General features: G+C 33.7%; 2 protein-coding genes and 1 non-coding gene across 6 annotated transcripts; 2 read left to right on the plus strand and 1 right to left on the minus strand.

Annotated features, from left to right (window-relative positions):
• The first annotated feature begins 468 nt into the window (after nucleotides 1-468).
• On the plus strand, nucleotides 469-1,517 carry LOC146924754 (non-specific lipid-transfer protein A-like). The gene is made up of 2 exons (XM_085709719.1): nucleotides 469-847; nucleotides 1,363-1,517. Exons 1-2 carry the CDS (start codon nucleotides 507-509, stop codon nucleotides 1,370-1,372), a joined length of 351 nt encoding a protein of 116 aa, XP_085565845.1. The 5' UTR covers nucleotides 469-506; the 3' UTR covers nucleotides 1,373-1,517.
• Nucleotides 1,518-5,992: 4,475 nt separating this feature from the next.
• LOC146924755 (uncharacterized) lies at nucleotides 5,993-10,612 on the plus strand. Of its 4 annotated transcripts, none has more exons than XM_085709712.1 (4): nucleotides 5,993-8,555; nucleotides 8,742-8,845; nucleotides 9,114-9,266; nucleotides 10,339-10,612. In XM_085709712.1, exon 1 carries the CDS (start codon nucleotides 6,151-6,153, stop codon nucleotides 8,269-8,271), a length of 2,121 nt encoding a protein of 706 aa, XP_085565838.1. In that variant the 5' UTR covers nucleotides 5,993-6,150; the 3' UTR covers nucleotides 8,272-8,555; nucleotides 8,742-8,845; nucleotides 9,114-9,266; nucleotides 10,339-10,612. The 4 variants fall into 4 exon arrangements, with proteins under 4 accessions (XP_085565838.1, XP_085565839.1, XP_085565837.1 ...); XM_085709713.1 differs by having other exon boundaries at nucleotides 9,200-9,266; XM_085709711.1 differs by having other exon boundaries at nucleotides 9,114-10,612.
• An 8,748-nt stretch (nucleotides 10,613-19,360) lies between these two features.
• LOC146924756 (small nucleolar RNA R71) lies at nucleotides 19,361-19,467 on the minus strand. The gene has a single exon (XR_015013030.1). It is a non-coding gene; the product is annotated as a small nucleolar RNA R71 (small nucleolar RNA).
• Nucleotides 19,468-20,607: the final 1,140 nt, after the last annotated feature.

Raw genomic sequence — 20,607 nt, forward strand, 5'->3', positions numbered from 1 at the left:
TGCTACGTACAAATGAAGCTCTTGTAAAAGAAAAGGAAGGACATTTTTTTTTTCAAACATAAACTATGAAAATACTTTTTTATTACTTTGTAATTGATGAAAATACTTGACGGGAAAACAATCGATCATTTTTAACATAATTTCATAACTTTTTATTTTAATGTACATATTATTGACGGGAAAACAATCAGTTCTTTTTTTCAATTTCAATTTTTTTTTAAAATGAATTTTCATATATGCTAATAATTAAAACAAATAAAGAATAAGTCAAACCAATTATATTTTTAATGTCATTAAAATCTCATTTGTTTGGTTTGTATAATATAAGGACATATGTGGCAATTGTTTTGCTAGAAAATAGTTGAATGACGTGTATGGCAATTTTGACTATGTTAAAATGTCTGAATAGGAGATGAGATAGGAGATCTCATACTTTCATCTATATAACTATGCTCGTTAAGTCATCGTTTCATATATATCAAAACACAGACTATTATAACAAATATATGATGAAGCCCTCTGTTATACTTTTACCCTTGCTAGCTATGTTGTTCCACATGATGGTAGTTGGGCACGCCTTTGATTGTGAAGAAGTTAAGGCAACGATACCTCCTTGTATTGGATTTCTCAACGGTGACGACGACCAACCTTCAACTACTTGTTGCAATGGTGTTAAAGATTTGAAATCTTCGGTCGCCACCCAAAATGACCGACACAAGGCGTGTGAATGTCTCAAAAAAGCCTTAACCCACTTCCCTAACATAAGGGATGATTTAAATGTCTTACTTCCTAAACGATGTGGTGTTGACCTAAGCTTTTATGTACACAAGAGCATCAAATGTGATCAGTAAGCTCTCAAATTATTTTTTTAAGTTTGTGTTTAATGAATTTTTTTAATGATAAGTAAATATTTATTATGCGGATATTTAAAATTTAATTAAAAATAAATTAAATTTTGCAATCATTTTTATTTAATAGGAAAATTTTATGAAAATCAAAATTATCTTATTTGTTTGAAAATGAATTAAAATAAGAAAATACACAAACATATATGATATTCTCAATTAAAATTGTTTTAAAATCATTTGTTTCAATATTAACACTTATTTATATACACAACCAAACACAATATTTCATGTAATATTTACTAATACTAATAATTATAATAAAATTAACACTTTCCTCTTTTTTTATGAAATTATAAGAGATATTTTCCTTGATATATACCATCAAGTAATCGGCAAAATCTTTATTAATTCGACAAAAATAGTCAATACAGTAGTATAATCACAATCATTCTTATTTTCTTTAGTCTAGATGCTATAATGTATATTATATTAAATTTTTTTTTTATGTTTGCAGAATTTCTTAAGCTATATGAGGCGTGAGCAATGGAGAAAATAATTTTGTTTGATGAGATGGACACTTGTTGCTTTTCTAAAAAAATAATAATAGTCCGTCTTATGTAATGATAATGTCAATATAAAAAAATTATGAATATATTATTTTTATATTTACTTGTATGTGAATCTCTCTCTCTCTATATATATATATATATATATATATATATTGGGTGTATGTTAGCAACTCCGACATGCATTGTTTGTAGAATACACCCACTTATTTGTTAGAATGTGTGTTTTAACAAGTTATAACTAAAAAGTAGTTAAATGCACCTTAAGGTGTAGCTTGCTAAAACACTCCCACATAAAAACTAGTGGGTGTGTTCTAGCAAATCCATATATATATATATATATATATATATATATATATATATATATATATATATATATATATATATATATATATATATGTTTTGCTAGAAGACACCTTTTATGAATGTGTCTTTTAGCAAGTTATTCTATGAGCATTTGCTAAAAAACACCAACTAATTTTTATGAAAGTGTCTTTTAGCAAAGTTATAATTATAACTAAAAAGTGGAATTCACACCTTGAGGTGTGGGTTGCTAAAAAACACCTTCATGGGTGGTTTCTAGCAAAACCCATGTATATATATATATATATATACACACACACCCAGAAATCAATTAAAATGAGATTTGCAAAGATTAACTCTTTGCAAAAGATAAATGGATAAACAACTAATTTAGTAATCTTGTGTTTACATGAATTTAGGCTGAGCTTTCAATAGTGTTGTTTCATGGTATGCAATTGCGTGTAATCTAAAAATATTGAAGGAAGGATTTGCCATAGTTTTCATCCTTTTTTGGCCAAGTGAAAACAATTAAGTCATATAGAACAAAACTCACTCACTAATGGTATGTTTGGTTTAGAAGAGAAGTTGTGAAGAGAGAAATAAGTGAGAGAGAGTATGAGAAGAGAGAAAGAGGTGAGAAATAGAGTAGATTTGATGGGTTGTTTGGTACAAGAGAGAAAGAAGAGAGATATAGAAGAAAGAAGTGTGTTTAATTTTTAAAAAGACCAAAATATCCTTATACTAAGAAAGTCTTTTTTGACAATTTTATCATATTTCAATTTAATTTTGTAATGAAGTTAATGTAGTTTATTTTAATTTAACTTAATTAAAAAATTAAAAACCTTTTTTAAACAGAAATAAATATTATATGTACTTGTATTTTAACTACAAATTGTTTTTACTACTACTTTTTTTTAGAGAAAGTTTTTACTACTACTTTTGTTACTTCAACGTTGCTTCACCAATGCATGCCTGCAACCTCCAATAGCGTTGCTGCGTTTTCCACTACTTGTTCAATTACCATTGGCATTGAAAGCCATGAGAACTTTGTAACATTTGAAGGCAAGGGCATAGTAGGAATAACAAAGACCATAAACGTTTCTCTCCCCTTTCTTTCCTATTTTGGAGAGAAGATAAAAAAGTGGTGGGCCCTACAGTTTTTTAATCCCTCTATTTCTCTGCATTCCAAACAAGAGAAAAGTACAATCTCTTCCCTCTTTCTCTCTTCTCTCTCTCTTCCTTATTTCTCTTCAACCAAACACAGTGTAAGATTGTCAGAATGACCCTCTAAAAAATTTAAAAAATAGACCATCATAGTGAAAAACTAGTAAAGTGGAATGAGAGGATAAACAAGTTTTACCTAACATACTATTCTTGGAAAAAGCCAAAAAATAGTAACCATTGATTACATACTCAAACTATTTCTTTTGACAATATGACATTCATACTTCCATGGTTCGTATAAAAAGATTGATATATGGTTGATACTCTTATTTATCATTAGATTGATATGATTCTATATTAGTATTATGCACCCTTTACACACTATCTCCCTCCTTAATATCATCCCGATGACTTATACCATGAAGTTATACCCCATACCCCAACAATTATACATCTACAACTCTTGAACAATAAAGTTTTTTGAACACCAAACTTTCTCAACTATGGTTCTTATTGTGATTTTGTCAGATTTTGAAAACTTCATTCAAGCATTGTGGTGTGTTAGTAAAATCTGAAGGAAAAAAAATCAATGATGTGATGTGTAAGATTTTGAAAAGGGATAAAATTGATATTTTTGATGATCTGTAGGGGTAAAGGTAGATTTGTTGGGGGTATGGACACAGACACGGATTGGATTGTATCCATACCCATGGGTACCCATCCCCGATAATAAATTAAGTAAATTATTAATTACTAATATATCTTTATATATCATATCTTATTACTTAAAGTTGGTACCTTATTGAAGAAAATTTTACCGCCCACCTAAAAATCCTCAATAATAACCTATTTTTATTTTAAATTTTTTTAATTCATCTTATTAAGTTCACCGTTTCCACTTCATTCACATCATAAAACATATAGATTATATAAGAATCATGAATTTTCTATGAATTATGTATGATTTATGAACTTTTGTGTGGATTATGTATGGATGTTTAAAAGTTGAAGTTTTTTGGTAATTAAAAAAAGTTATTATTTGTACAAAAAAATAAATAAATTCAAAACTTCATGGGTACCCATGGATACCTCAATACCCACGGGTACCCGTATGGTGGGTATCCACGAGGATACGGGGCGGGTACATGTATCATATTTATCCAACGGAGCGGGGACGGGTATCATATTATCCGTACCCATGGGTATCCATTGACATCCATACTTATGATTGCTTAATAGACACCTCAAAATTGTTTACTTAATTGAAAAAAACTTATACAAAATAAAAACCTGATGAATTTTATACCTAACAACAAGAGTATTACTTTTCCCACCCTATGGCTTTCCTCACGCGCCCTATTTTTTTTCCAATTTTACCCCTAGTCCGGATTTCGTAATCCGGAATGTATTGTTAGTAATTTTCAGATGTCTCCGGATTATAAAATCCGGATATGTATTTTAGCAGAACTTTTGCAATTTTAAGCTCTACAATTCGTAAAATAAAATGCGAATAAAATAAAAAAACATAAATAAAAAGACACAAACATAAAAACAACTCATTTTATTAATATATGAACAATACATTACAATAATTTTCAAGCTTTTTAAGCTTATTACATAACATCCTAACTCTATTTCTAATCTCCTAAGAGCCTAACCACTGCTATGTGATAGGACATAGCAGTAGCTTGGCTATTGGAGGAAAACCGGAGGAGGGGGGAAGAGGAGGGCGGGAAGAAGAAACCAATGCCCCTGAGGGAGGTGGGGGGTGCTCAGACTTACGCCCCGACAGGCGAAGCTAATAACCACACTGACCCACATGACCCTTAGATGAACCGCCCTTCGTTGCAGCGCGGTTCCATCCTCATTGACCGTTCATACAAACCCTGAAAGTTTTCAACGAGGCCCTTATCTATGAAAGGCCAACGATGGAAAACCATGGTTGTAGAAGGAAGAAGAGGAGGAGAGGGACGGTGTGAGAAATGGTGGGGTTTGGAAGGGTATTTATAGGGAGGGGTGGGTGAAAAATGGTTGGGAAACCATTAATGCAGTCAAAAAACGTGGTAAAACACGTTTTTTTGACTTGACCACCGACAAATGCGTGTGGTGCAGACCACCGGCCATGGCACTGAGGCGTTCCGGAATATACAATCCGGAATGCACCGTTGAATTCCGGAATATATTTTCCGGATTAGTGCGATTATGGTGCTTTTATGGTGAACGAGGGGAACGTTTGCACTTCTTTGTAGGGCTAAGGACATTCCGGAATGTATAATCCGAAATGCTTCAGCATTGGCTTCTTTTGAAAAATTGCTTGGCTTCTTTTGAAAGAGTGCCATCAATTAGTGGTTGGACGGTTACAACTACTAACACGTTTTCATTGACTGTATTAATGACCTAGGACTTGTTTAAGGCTATAAATAGGCTTCCATCTTCAACAAATACATTCATTCTTCACTTCACCACTTTCCTTCCATTTTCTTCAAATTTTTTAAGTATTGTAGGAGTGTCGGTGGTGTCATGGTCATTGTTGACCGTTCCTATGAACCCTGCAATAGCATTTCAGCTTGTGTGGGGTTCATATCGGTCAACAGAGACCGTTGACATCAAAGAAAGACACAAAATATTCATTTCGTCTTTGTTCGGATTATAATTTCCGGAACTCTCTTCACCTCTTTTCTGCCATTCTCTTCAAAAAATTTAAGTTTTGTAGGAGTGTTTGTGGTGTCATGGTCATTGTTGACCGTTCCTATGAACCCTGCAATAGCATTTCAGCTTGTGTGGGGTTCATATAACGGTCAACAGAGACCCTTGACATCAAAGAAAGACACAAAATATTCATATCGTCTTTGTTCAGATTTTATAATCGGGAAACACTAACAATATGGTCCGGAAAACATAATCCGGACCAGGGGTATTTTTGGAATTTTTGCAGGGCGCGCGAGAAGGCCATAGGGTGGGAAAAGTAACACTCTAACAACAATGGATCGGAAGTTACAACCCGATTAAACGCAAAGAAGTGTCTATCGAGCAACTTTATGCACCCATAAAATGTCCAATTTAACCCTAGATTATTTGTGAAACCACCCTTACCTGCAACTACAGCTTCAGTTTTGGATTTCCACTGTGAGCCTCTTTCTCCTTCTTCTGGCATATGGTTTTAAGCTTCAATTTTCGATTTCCACACTCATAATCTGTCAATTATCATCACGACCCAATTCATATTTTCTCAATTAGGGTTAGTTTCCTAACTCAAAAATCTCACATTCATGTTGAAAACTTTCAAATCTTCAATTGGGTTCAGTAGAACTCTTCTAGTTTGCATAAAAATCCAATCTTTTCCACTATGCACAACAACAACAACAACACTTGGAAAAAATGATGACACAGAATGGGAAAATTTGCTCAAACCCTATGATCTCAAACACCTTCAAAGATCACTTAATCCAATAACCCCATCACAGCTTTGTAAATTGTTGGAACTTCCTCTTGATGTTCCTACTTCAATGGACTTATTTGAAAAAGCTGGTTTGCAAAGAGGGTATATTCACTCTTTTCATGTTTATTATCTTTTAATTGATAAGCTTGGTAATGTTGGTGAGTTTAAAATGATAGATAAGTTGTTGAAACAAATGAAAGATGAAGGTTGTGTTTTTAAAGAATCGCTTTTTATTTTGATTATGAGATATTATGGGAAGGCGGGGTTACCGGGTCAAGCTACTAGGCTTTTGTTGGATATGTGGGGTGTTTATTGTTTTGAGCCGACGTTTAAATCGTATAATGTTGTGTTGGAGATTCTTGTTGCTGGGAATTGTCCTAAGGTGGCGCCGAATGTTTTTTATGATATGTTGAGTAGAGGTATTTCGCCGACTGTTTATACGTTTGGTGTGGTTATGAAAGCGTTTTGTATGGTTAACGAGGTTGATACGGCTTGTTCGCTTTTAAGGGATATGACAAAGCATGGATGTGTTCCGAATTCGATTATTTACCAAACGTTGATTCATGCACTTTCTGAAAATAATAGAGTGAATGAAGCTATGAAGCTACTGGAGGAAATGTTTTTGATGGGCTGTGAACCTGATGTTCAGACCTTCAATGATGTTATTCATGGACTTTGCAAGGCTGGTCGGATTCATGAGGCAGCGAAGTTGCATGATCGAATGCTGCTTCGAGATTTCACCGCTGATGCTCTTATTCAAGGTTATTTGATGCATGGTTTGTGTAGGATGGGGAAAGTTGATGAAGCAAGGGCCATGCTAAGCAAAATTCCTAACCCTAATACGGTGCTTTATAATACATTGATTAATGGTTATGTTGTTAGTGGAAGGTTTGAAGAAGCCAAGGATCTTTTGTACAAAAACATGAGAATTGCCGGTTTTGAGCCTGATGCCTTCACGTTTAACATAATGATCGATGGACTTTGCAAAAAGGGGCATTTGTTCTCTGCTCTTGAATTCTTAGATGAGATGGTCAAGAAAGGTTTTGAGCCCAATGTGATCACATACACTATATTGATAGATGGTTTCTGTAAGCAGGGTCACTTCGAGGAAGCTTCTGAAGTTGTGAATAGCATGTCAGCCAAGGGTCTCAGTCTGAATACTGTGGGATACAATTGCTTGATTGGTGCTCTTTGTAAAGATGGGAAGATTCAAGATGCCTTGCAGATGTATGGCGAAATGTCTAGCAAAGGATGTAAACCTGACATTTACACATTCAATTCCTTGATATATGGATTATGCAAGAATGATAAGATGGAAGAAGCATTGGGTTTGTATCGTGACATGCTCTTGGAGGGTGTTATCGCTAACACTGTAACATACAATACGCTGATTCATGCATTTCTTAGGCTAGATTTGATTCAACAAGCAGATAAGCTTGTTGGTGAAATGCGATTTAGAGGGTGTCCCCTTGATAATATTACTTATAATGGCCTTATTAAGGCTCTCTGTAAAACTGGGGCAACAGAGAAATGTTTGGGATTGATTGAACAAATGTTTGGTGAAGAAATTTTTCCTAGTATTAACTCTTGTAATATTCTGATCAATTCCTTCTGTAGGACTGGAAAAGTAAATGACGCTCTTCAGTTTCTTCGGGATATGATTCAGCGTGGTCTGACACCAGATATAGTCACTTATAACAGCTTGATTAATGGTCTTTGCAAGATGGGCCGTTTTCAGGAGGCTTTGAACCTTTTTAACGGGCTACAAGCCAAAGGAATTCACCCTGATGCTGTTACTATTAACACATTGATCAGTAGGTACTGCTACGAGGGTTTGTTTAATGACGCATGTCAGCTTTTATTCAAAGGCGTGAGTAATGGTTTCATACCTAACGAAATCACTTGGTCAATATTAATAAATTATTTTGTAAAAAAGCATCAAAGGGAGTAAGACCTTGGTCTATGTTTATTTCGTGGAACAGAGAGCTTCATCTCGTTAAAAGGCCAATTTGGTGTTTTAAAACTCCTGCCATAAAAGATTCACTTTATAATTCTCGTTGATTTGAATTGTCTGATAGTAATTCTGATTCTGAGCAATTTACTATTCTCATGGGAATTTGGGGCTTTTGGCTAGCCGCTATTATCCGCCACGTTTCATCCATAGGATGCATTGCCATATTTATGTGGCAGATTTTTGGCTTTCCACCATCCATCATCAATAATCTTCACATAGCGGTAAGTGGAAATTTCACTGTAGATACATCACTTTTGAAGGATTTCATTTTTGCCATACATAACTGCACGTTGCAAGAGCTGTGGCGTCAAATTCTTGTGTTAATTTTTTTTTTTAAAACCTTACCAAATTTGTGTCGGATGAAATCTCAATAAATTAATCATGTGCTCCTTCTCAATAAATGTCAGAGTTTGTCAGACTGCAAGTACATTGATGGCAGAAGCAAATGTATTGTTTCAGCAGATTTTGTGCTGCTGAGAATCAATTGAGTTCAATTTTTCGTCATTGTGGGGTAAGGGTTTTGATTTGAATTTTTTGTTTTTTCTGATTTTCTTCGATTCCATTGTTGGGTAAGGTGTTTGGTAAAATGCCTATGAGAAAAATCTGGTGTTTAGCATCACATGTTTTTTTGGTAAGAATTAGAAGACAAATGTTTTACAACATGTGTTGCTCATATTGTGATAGATACAATAATATGTCATGGACATAGTTTTAAAAGTGTTTGATAAAATGCCCATGAGAAAAATCTATCGTTTACTAATTTTATTTTGATTGTTCAGAGAACAAACATCCATCACATGATATATTTGGAAAAATCTCTATATATTATACACTGGCCAATCTGATTTCACTTCCAACGTAGCAGTCATTGGCATAGGTAGAGTGCACGAGTATCTGCGTCCAATTATTTCACAGATTGCTGCCACCATTAGGTAAGGATACCTTATGACTATTTTTTGGATTGCTGCCACCATTGTTTGTATTTGAGCATTTTCTCGGGTTAGCTCCTTCAGTATAACATGAAATTATTTTATAAATATTATACTTATGAAATCAAAATTAGTGACTTACACCTACATGTGGGTGTAGCCATGTAGGTAAAGTTCCTACATGTCTTTAGGATCAAGGCTTCCTCTTTTCAGTTTGTAAGAATCTTTTATAGGGTCAAAATAGACGCATTAAATTTACAAATCACTTTTCTTAATATATGCGAAAATGTCAGACGAAAAATGGCATGCCGAGTTCAAACAATTCTAAGGAGGAAAACATTATGATGTGAGTTCTTCATTTGCAGTTCATTTAAGTTCCTGTATGTGTTGTTTCTGAAATAGATTGTTTTTGTTAAACTGAAATAGGTAATTTTTTTGTCAAAACTTTTCATTTTCAAGCTTCCTTTGTTACAGCTTCTGTTGCTCTTGAGATATCATGTTTTAAAGGTTATAGTTTTCTGCAATAGCTCTTGATATTTATGTTTTCTGCAAGAGGGAATCCTTGAAAGTAGTTAAAAAAAGAAGGGACACCTTTGTTAAAGTATTCTCTAATAGCTCTTGAGATTGAAGTAAAGAGCATTTGATCTTTGATTTTTCGTTTTAAGCTTAAGTAAAAATATTTCTTTGATCTTTCATGGTTGTAAAAAAAAGGCATAAAAGAAATTAGGCTTTAATATGTGATTGGTCCCTGCACTTTTACCATTTTTTGGCGTTGGTCCTTGCACTTTTTTTTGTTTGGCATTGATCTCTGCACTTTGTATCTTTGTAAAAGATTTGGCATTGGGCCTTCTGTTAACTTCAAGTTTAAAAAAATGTTAAATCTAACGGTGTGCCACGTGGACCAGTTATTTCACGTCACGTGGCACACTAAAACACAATTTTCATAATTGAAATAAATAGAATAAAATAATTGATTTTTAATAGTTTTTATATTACTATTATTATTACCAATAACGTAATAGACATTGTCATTTTGCTGATAAGATGTGGGTTATTTGATGTCTTACATGTGCAGGCTTTGCGGGATAGATGTAGAAAGCATGCAATGAAATGACGAAAGGCATTGTTTGAGTGGACAGATGATAAATCTGTTTTTGAGAAACTTAATTGATCTTATGCTTAATGGATCTGTTTGTTTTTTTTACATTCCAAACATGTAGTAAACAAGGATATGTGAAGGAATTTTGGTGTGGTTTTAGTTTGTAAATGAAAGTGTATGATGTATTGAAATAATGGTTTTATATGATTGATAAATTACTTATTTGGATTTGAATCCAATTTTCGCTAAACTATTCTTTCCTCCAATTTAAATATTTTAACATTTCTTTAGTAACAAACAATGGGTATGAGCGAGCTGTGAAGTTGTTAGAGCTTAGAAATGATTTTTCATCTATTTTATGAAAGAGAGAATCCATTAGAAAAGTTTTAAAACAATATTGTTTTTTTTTTTTTTTTTTTTTTTTTTTTATATTTGTAAGTTTTTTTTTTTGCAATTTATAAGTATTGAGAGCTAGAGAAATATTATGAAGGTATTGTGAATAAGAATGAGTGTACTCATGTTGAGCAATTTATAAGTATAGAGAGCTAGAGAGATATCTTTATTAATATATCTTGATTAAGATATCTTAACAACAATCGTGTCATTGTATTTAATATCTTTGGATTTGTGTATGTTTTCTTTGCATATGGTGTCAGTGCTCATTATAACGCTGTCATGCAATGTGTTGGCACTGCTAGCTTCCAGATGTTAGCGCAATTACACAGTTAGTTATAGATCTCGAATAATAATCTAATAACAGTTGCAGAGTGAGTTAACACTGTCGTATGGAAACTATACAGTGTAACAGAGTTTTGAATCTATGATAACGTTCACTTCAGCCTCTGTTTATAAAGCTGATGCATGATCGTACTGTAAACATTTCTTATCAAGACTATGCTCATTTCACTAAATTCTCAGACTCCCAAATTTTCTCGAACTTGGTTCTCTAATAAGGTAGTATCAAGAACCCATTTTAATCCAACTACATGGCTTACATTAATAACCCACCACCTCTTCTGCTACCATTGGTGGGTTCTCCGGGGATGTACATGACATATTTCCATGGTAATGACATATTGACATCTCAAGGTCAAGTTGATCGTTTTCCAGTTAGTGTGCTCCAGGTGTCAAAGATGGTGAATGTAAATTAGTTATCCATTTATGTGGCTCTTTGAAGTGCTGAACCTGAGAAATATTGGCAATTTGAATGTATATTCTGCTTCAAACATTATGTAGTATCATGACCATTTTCTGCTTCAAACTGTGGTTGGATTAATTGCCATTGTCATTTTCTGTTTCAAACTGTGGTTGGATTAATTGCCATGGCCATTCTCTGCTTCAAAGTGTGGTCAGATTAATCGCCATTTCCATTTTCTGCTTCAAGCTGTGATGGTACCATGGACATTGATTTTCCCCTAAGTTCAAACATGAAAACTTCAACTTGTGTGGATGAATCTGGCCTCTTGCAGTCCTCTGAAAATGTGGACCAAGCAAATACACCAACCGGAACCTTTGTCAAGCTAATATAACTTTTTTGTTTCTTGGTGGTATGCCTTTGTTTATATATTTTATATGCTACCTTTCTAAAATATCGCTTAATATCTCTTTTACATGGATATTGGGGACCCTTATATATAAGCTCTAATGATTTAATTGATGATTTTTTTCTTGAAACTATATCATTTTTATTGCAGGACTAAGTTTTCTCCTGTTTGTATGTGGATACTATCTACTTTTTAGGAATTCTAGTTTAGCTTCATTTGTTGACGGGAGTCATTTTGTTTTGACAGGTTCATAAGTCGGGGTCCTTTGAGAATTGAGAGGTCGCTGCAAATTTTTAAGTTCACTAGCTATGATGAGCTGCGCAGTGAGCTGGCTCACTTGTTTGCTCTTGAAGGCCAACTAGAGGACCCTAAGACTCATAAATCAGTCTGGTAAGTTGCTATAATGAGCTATGCAGTGAGTTGACTCACTTGTTGACAGAGAGAATGATATTCTTTAATTGTTTTTTTCATTGATTATTGAATTGAGTCTTCCTTAAGATTTACTGCACTTCTGCATCCTAATAGGGAATAGTCCATGTTTTTCTTCTATTTGTTTTGTTCATTGATGTGGAGTATATGTTTATTGCTTTGAAACCAAAGAAATTGTAGGCAATGCAGAAGTATTTGGTAACTTGCATGTCATCCGATTCCTAAGTAGTGGTAGGTAGGCTAGAAGAGAAATGCCCACTGAGAAAAGAATTAAGCAAGAAATGTTATAGTTTAGACCTCACTCTGTGCTGCATCTTTATGATAATTCTCAATTTTCAATTTTTTTATGGCTCAAATATAATGAAGTTCATAAAAATTCATCACTGTTCATATATTTCATTTGTGTATTTGTATATGCTGTTCTTTAGATTTTTGACAGATTTAAATGTTTATTTTTACAGATTGCTGCTTCAATGAGCTTGTCATATTTGCTCACCAACACTTGTTACCTCCGGTCACATAGTAGATCAAGTAATTAAAGTTGCGAAGAATGTGGACTTGATAAATATGTTTAAAGGTTGTAATTCAATTGTATGATTTTCTGACAATCTTCTAAGACTGTAAAATATGGCTACAAGAGAAGGGCTGATTCTAAGAGGAAAATAGTTGCCAAAACCTGGAAGTTACTGGAACAAAGAATAAGGTTGAGGGGTATTTGGTTCAGATTGATCAATTGGAGAAACAAGTTAGTGAATCAAAACAGAAATCGAAATTCAAGGTATCTGCATTTAAAGCGGCGACCAAGCACTTATCTCCAACTCGTGAATTTAGTTTGAAGCTAAAATGTGCAAGATATTAGCAGAGTAAAGAAAAGCCGAGTTAGGGATGATAAAAGCTAACGAAAAGTTGGAGGAATTTGCAATTGTTTGTGACAAAAGCTAAAGAAAAGTTTGAAACTATGCAATTGGTTTCATGGTTTGTCCAGCTGCAGATTTCACTTGTTTGCTTAAATGTAATTTTTTTTTTCCATCATGTTGCAAGCCATTTTCTTGTATAAGGAGCAATAGTTATGCATTTTTTTTTTCATCCCAATTGTTATTCAAAGTGTCTTTTCTTTTTTAATTTGCTTTTGAACAAACTACTGAGTCAACATGGTGTTGTAACTTTGTCAAAAAAAAAAAACATGGTGTTGTAATTGTTTTTATTGACTAAGCAATTTCATAAATAATATTGTTGTTTGCTTTCTTGATAATCTATTTCTTTTCTTTTATTTTCACATACTAATTTTTATCTTTGCATAAGTTCGTTGTTGTGGGTCGAAAAGCTAAGGCACAAATTATTATGGGAATGCCAAACTTTGCAGATGCACAATATGTGTTATGATAGTAATAAAATTAAAGTGTTTGACTCTTAAAAAATCCATATTAAAATATGGGAGAGATGTTTATAATGTTATAAACATACTTGCTAAAACTCATTCAAAAATTTGAAAGTTACACGAGTTACCTAATTTTAAAGATCTAAATACAACTATTTAAATGTTTATGAGGGATCTAATTAAAAGTAATTCATGGATTATATATACACCTAAGATGAGGGATCTAATTAAAAGTAATTCATGGATTATATATACACCTAAGATGAGGGATCTAATTAAAAGTAATTCATGGATTATATATACACCTAAGAACACTTAAAAGAGATAGCAATGTCCTCTTTCGGCTTAACCAATAATCTTGAATTTGAAGCCACCAATAATCAAAGTTAAAAACAAAATTCATATATTTCACTTTCAACCACCAAAAATACAATAGCTTAACTCAGTCTAGAAACGGATGCAAAGATTCCTCTTTGTGCTAAAAAATACGACTATTTCTTTCTTTTCAAATAACCCGAACACACATTTTTGAGAAACCTTCGAGATAACCAAATTGAAGAAAATGATCTGAAAGGAGCAAGAGTCCTAACCAACTCAACACAAAATTCCATATATTTCCAAAAAACTCACAACCAAGAAACAAACGATAACATTTTCAACTTGACTGCAACCACTCCCACAGAGCTTAACGTTACATTTAACGATTTTTCTTTGGAACAAATTGTTTTTGGTCGGAATTTGATTACGCAACAACCGCCTGACAGAAAGAGTGACCTTTTCAAAGGAACATCTTTATGCCAAATAATATTGGTAAAAGCAGTCCCATTGTCATACTCTCCAAATGAGAACAACTGATAAATATCGCTAATCATATAACGTTTAGATGGTTTTGAATGACACAACCACTTATCAAGAACATCATCCTACAAAACAATAGAGGTTAACAACCCACTACACTCCCCCACTTGCTCTTCCTCCCAAGCCAACAACAACTTACATCACCATTTCCACGCGTCCCCTCCCACCTCTCCCAACCTAAAGAATGTATATCCGCCACTGTCGAAGACTTATTTTCTGCTAAGTTAAAAAGCCGACCGGGCCTAGCACACAAAGGACCTCCAACCAAGGATTCCACTAAAAAAAATGTTGAGGAACCATTACATCCCTCCCCCCTCCCCTAAGTTATTGTCAAACCACCGCCCCACTTCCAATCCAACGCGCTCACGTAAATCTCTTGAGGGAGAATTTTAGCACCCATTGTCATACGTGGCTCTAAGGATTAGTTTCTGAAGTTGCACGTAGATAATACTCGATTCACACAATAAAAATATTTTATATTCCCATGTCTCTAATTATAAGACATTTTCAAATTTTTCTTTATCCCTTCAAAGATATGGTCTTTTTTAAAATTCAACATGCATTGATGTTTTCCTTGCAATTTTTTTTCCCTATTTAAAGTACCATTGAAAATGTTTTTATGTTTCTCTCTTATTTTATAAAGCCATTGGAAACGTTTTTATGTTTCTCTCTTATATATCAATAATTTTATGAATAAATATAGAAAACTAACATAACTCTTTGACAAATGTATTACTTCAACTACTTTTTTTAATAGCCGTGATTTTTATACATCAGTCTTGTCCCGACAATATAAAAATTTCTATAAATAAGTGATAGTATTTTTCATTTTATAATGCTTCTATCATTTTTAATTTCCTTATAAAATATATATAAAAAAAATTATTCTTTCAAATGTTTTGTTAACTTTTAAACTACAAAAGAAAAAAAAAATCCAAAATACAGTGGAATCAAACCGAAAAAATAAACGATAACAAGGTTGACTAGCTTGCAGCAAATCCATTCCTCTTGGAGATTCATCAACTTCATCTTTTCCACCTTCTTTTTTTCTTTTTACCATTTTGAGTTGTATAGATTGCAACAAATTCATTCCTCTTGAAGTTCCATTCCACTTCAACTTTTTCCCTTGCTTTTTTCTTTTTACCATTTTGAGTTGTATAGGCACTTGTCTCCCGTTGCAAAAACATGCTCAGCATTTTCACCAACTTCTATAATTTGGCATCTTTTGCAAACCCTAACCTAATTTTTGAGTGTAAATAGAACTCATAAATCATTTTTTCCTTCACTCATCTATCTCCATTAACCCACAAACAATCATCAAACAACTCCAAAAATCAGTAGTCATCAATCAACATACTCTTCTTCAAGTGAAACAATCACCATAGTCCTTAACTAGACTCCATTTTGTCAAATACACCTTCATCTATCAACTTCTGAGGCATAAACCTGAAACATGAGAACTATTTGATCATGATGATGCTTCATCATTTCCTTTTCTTTGTTTTTAACCTCATTAATTATTATTTGTTTTCTTTTTATATTTCTTCAGTTTTGTTAGTTTGGGACTGCTTCGTGTTTGTTCTTTTAAAAATTTGGTTTCGGTTTTGAGTTTTGCCTTTTTTTTTTGAATAAATATTGTTCTAATCCATTTAACAAATATTTAATACCGAGTAATTAAATGTGATATCTCTTTAATCATTGGGATTTTATATGACACTAGTTATGACAGTTTGATAGTACTTAAGCTCATCTTTCAAATAAATTAATCAACAAATATCATTTTAAAAGGTTTAACTAGATATTCATCTTTTTAAACTTTGAGTTGGCAGGACACACGTTGTACAACTTCATCATATTTTTTTTGAGGGAAACTTCATCATTTTTAAACTCACAAATATTTCAAACGATTCAATCAACATATTTTTTCTCAAATAATTTCTTTTATCAAAATCATCACAACAAAAATATGGTCTTTAAAGTAAACCAACTTACAAATATTTTGTACCCAAGATCTACCTAACCTTGAATTCTTCATCCCATTGGGAGATAAAGTGTGAGCATAAGTCTGGTTAAGCACAATAATAAAACTTTTACATTTTCATCACTATTTAAAGTCTAATCAAATTTTAACTAAAGATTAATTAATAATAATGAGAAAATAATAATCTCCAAGTTAACAAAGTTTTTACACAATTAATTAACGGTAACCGTTTCTTATAGATGTTGTAGGGGGCTAGTAATTTCTATACACATAATCAACTCATGAACTCGAAATAACTAATTAAATAAGGGAAATGCTAACCAGTGCAATTTGGGATATTGATTGATTAAGGAAGTAAATATAGTAATAATATTGTATTCTTAGATGTAATCTAATACCAACACTTTTAATGACTATCATTCCTCTACCTTTTGTTTTTTGAAAGAATCATTCCTCTACATAACATGTAGATTTTCGTTTCTTTTTTACACTCTTTATGCTTTTTTATTTATCTTCAAATGTTTACTTTCAAGGAAGTTCTATCCAGATTCATGTTTATAATATGTTTATGGTTTTGTGTTTGCAAAATTTTGCATTTGTCTTTGTTATAGTAAATACTTAATAGTGACAATTGTTTTTTTTTTCCTTCTTTTCAATTAGTTGATTTGATTTTGATCTACTTTTCTGCTTAACTGACATGTGATCATTTTCCTTCAGCAATGCACCAGTTTTAGATAAGACACAACACAGATTGTTAATAGTATGGCATGTCTGTTGTCTATAATGTCTATAATTGTCTCTTGTCAATTGCTCTTTCGTGACAATTTTGTTTTATAACAATTGCATTTACTTAAATATCATACAAGAAACTGAGTGGAGGAACAAGATGTATTAGTATAGTGATGACATGCTGTCATTACGTAATTTTTAGGACTTATTTTGACATTTTGATAGAGTTCTAAGCAACATTAAGTGTCCAGGAGCAGTTAAAAGCATCAAATATGGAAGAACTGGAAGAAGCCAATCGTACTGCGATTTGCTAATCGCAATACGATTTCTTGAAGTCAGAGAGCATGTTTTTTGAGGAGTTGGATCGCAATACGATCCATGCCATCGTGATACGATTTCAAGAAGGGCTTTAAAGGAAATTAGGGTTCAAAGAGACCATCGTGGTACGATTTCTAAATCGTGGTGCGATTTTGGGCGATCCAGAAGTTGCCTATTTAAGCTGAAGTCACTCTCAAACATAGGGATGACGATTTTGGAGAGCTAAAGTGCGATTTTAACACCCAGAAGGCTGCAGCGGAGAGGATTTCATCATCTCTAACCCAGTTTATGTATGTTTTAATTCTTTCATTGATTATGCTATTTGTAAACTCAATTATGAGTAGCTAAATCTCTTAGAGATTAGGTCGGAGATGAACCTATGTAACCCTAATTGATATTATGTTGCTGTGAAACTCTATTGTTTATTAATGAATTTCTAGTCTTTATTCAATTCAATTGTTCTTAATGCTTTTTATATCCTGATCAAATATAAACATGATTTCGTGAGATCGAATGACTACTGACCATAGCTTTCGACTTAGACCTAATTGAATTGTTCTGATAAACATGGTTAGTCTAGGAATAGATAATCGTTTGTTAGTGATATTAGGTTAACGTTCATAAAACCTTCAAGGATTATTAGACCACCTAAGGAATTAGGGGCTGTAGTTTAAGAAGAGGGTCCTAACTCAAGGGATTGATTAGGGCTAATTTGTTAACTATCGTGAAACTAGAAAATCATTAGTAATAATAGGTGCAGTAACCAATTAGGGGAAACATAGAGGATTCGAAGACCTGATCTCATCTCTCTCCATATTTTCTTAATCAAATCTTATTCTTTTATTTGATTTCATAAAATCAAACCCAATCTACTGCCTAGTGGCAAACAAAAATAAACTTTTATACATCCTATTTTTATAACGCGATTGAATTATTGAAGTTAAAAACAGTCCTCGTGGGATCGATATTTTTACTACTTCGATAGTATTTGGTGCACTTGCCAGAGATCTATCAAGTTTTTGGCGCCGTTGCCGGGGACTGTTGAATTATTTCAACAAGGCAATTACGTTATAATTTAGGGTTTTTGCAATTTACTTTTCTGTTTTTAATTTTTATTTTTCTGTTTTCATATTCACTTGATTACTTTGCGTTGTGCAGTGCTACTAAGGTATTTTGCTGTTTATGCGAGGTAAACAGAGCTCAGACGACTTAGAATACGATCCGGAAATTGAAAGGACTGCTAGAGCACTTCGGAAAGCCGTCCGATCGCAAAGGTTAGCTCAGTCCGTTCCACCGGGTGTTCGAGAACAAGTACCGGAGCAACTCTCAAGTGAATCTGAAACAATCTCTTCTCCTAAATCTGCAACTATGGAAGGAGAAGGAGTTGTACCACCGAGACCTAAGCTTGGAGACTACGGGTTAGCCACTCATCGCGGTCAACTGACCCACACTTTTCAACCAGCTAACCCCGTAGCGTTCGACATCAAGACAACTGTCCTCAACGGTTTGAGGGACAAGCAATTCGATGGGACTGAAGCTATGAGTCCTCATGAACACTTGAGCCGTTTTGCTGAAACCTGCGAGTTTTGTGTGCAACCAGCCACCGTGACTGAAGCACAAAAGAAGCTAAGGCTATTTCCTTTCACCTTGACGGGAAGAGCAAAAGAATGGTTGCTAACAATTCCAAACGGGACTGTCCAAACATGGGAAGAGTTAGAGCTGAAGTTCTTGGAGAAATACTTCCCTATGTCTAAGTATTGGGACAAGAAGATGGAGATCTCTAACTTCAAGCAAGGAGAAGGTGAATCATTGTATGATGCTTGGGAGCGATTCAATTTGCTTCTCAAGAGATGCCCTAATCATGAGTTCACCGAGAAGCAATACCTCCAAATCTTCACTGAGGGGGTAACACCAAACACTCGAATGTTCTTAGATGCTTCCGCGGGAGGTAGTCTCAAGAGCAAAACTGATCATGAAGTCCAAGCTTTGATAGAAAACATGGCTGGAAATGAGTATCTTGCTGAAGCTAAGAAGAAAGAAAGAGGAGTGTTTGGAGTAAGTGAGCAAACTGCTATCCTTGCTAACCAAGCAGCGATGAACAAACAAATTGAAGCTCTAACTAAGGAGTTTCAAGGCTTCACTTTGGCCCATAAACAACAACAAGTAGCTGCAATCAAGTGTGACTTATGTGGTGAAGAACATCCCAACGGTGAATGTGTTCCAGAAGGGTCAAATGAAGAAGCTAACTTCATGGGAGGTTATCAAAGGCAGAATCAATACTACAATTCAGGCATTAATAAGCATCCAAATCTAAGCTACTCAAACAACAATGCTTTGAACTCTCAGATGCTCACTCCTCCTCAACAACAACAAAGGAAGCCATCAGCTCTTGAGGAAACTATGATGAATTTTATGAAGATGACTCAAGGCAACTTTGAGGAGATGAAGAAGAGTCAAGAAGCTGAAAGAAAGAACAATGAAGCTTCTAGGAAGATGCTTGAAACCCAACTGGGGCAATTAGCTAAGCAATTGGCTGAACAAAGTAAAGGCGGATTCTCAGGTAACACTAAAGATAACCCTAAAAATGAGTCTTGTAATGCTATTGAATTGAGGAGCAAAAAGGTTTTGACACCTTTAGTTCCAAAAGCTCCAAAGAAGGTTGATGATGTAGTTGAGAAAAGTGATGAGGGTGGAGTTGAAAAAGAAAATGATCATGGAGTAGTTGAAAACGAAAGGAAGAAAAAAATAGAGGGAGAAAAAAGTGAGAAATTAATAGATGAAGATTCGATCTTGAGGAAGTCGAAGAGTCAAATTTTGAAAGATGGAGACAAACCACAGGTTATTCCATCATATGTGAAGCTTCCATACCCTCACCTTTCAAAGAAGAAAGAAAAGGATGAAGGGCAATTCAAGAAGTTCATGCAACTTTTCTCACAACTACAGGTGAATATTCCTTTCGGCGAAGCCCTTGATCAAATGTCGTTATATGCTAAGTTCATGAAAGACTT

This window comes from Medicago sativa, chromosome 5 (assembly GCF_051527215.1).
Source record: "Medicago sativa cultivar Bolivia chromosome 5, Bolivia_mono, whole genome shotgun sequence".
NCBI classification, from domain to species: domain Eukaryota; kingdom Viridiplantae; phylum Streptophyta; class Magnoliopsida; order Fabales; family Fabaceae; genus Medicago; species Medicago sativa.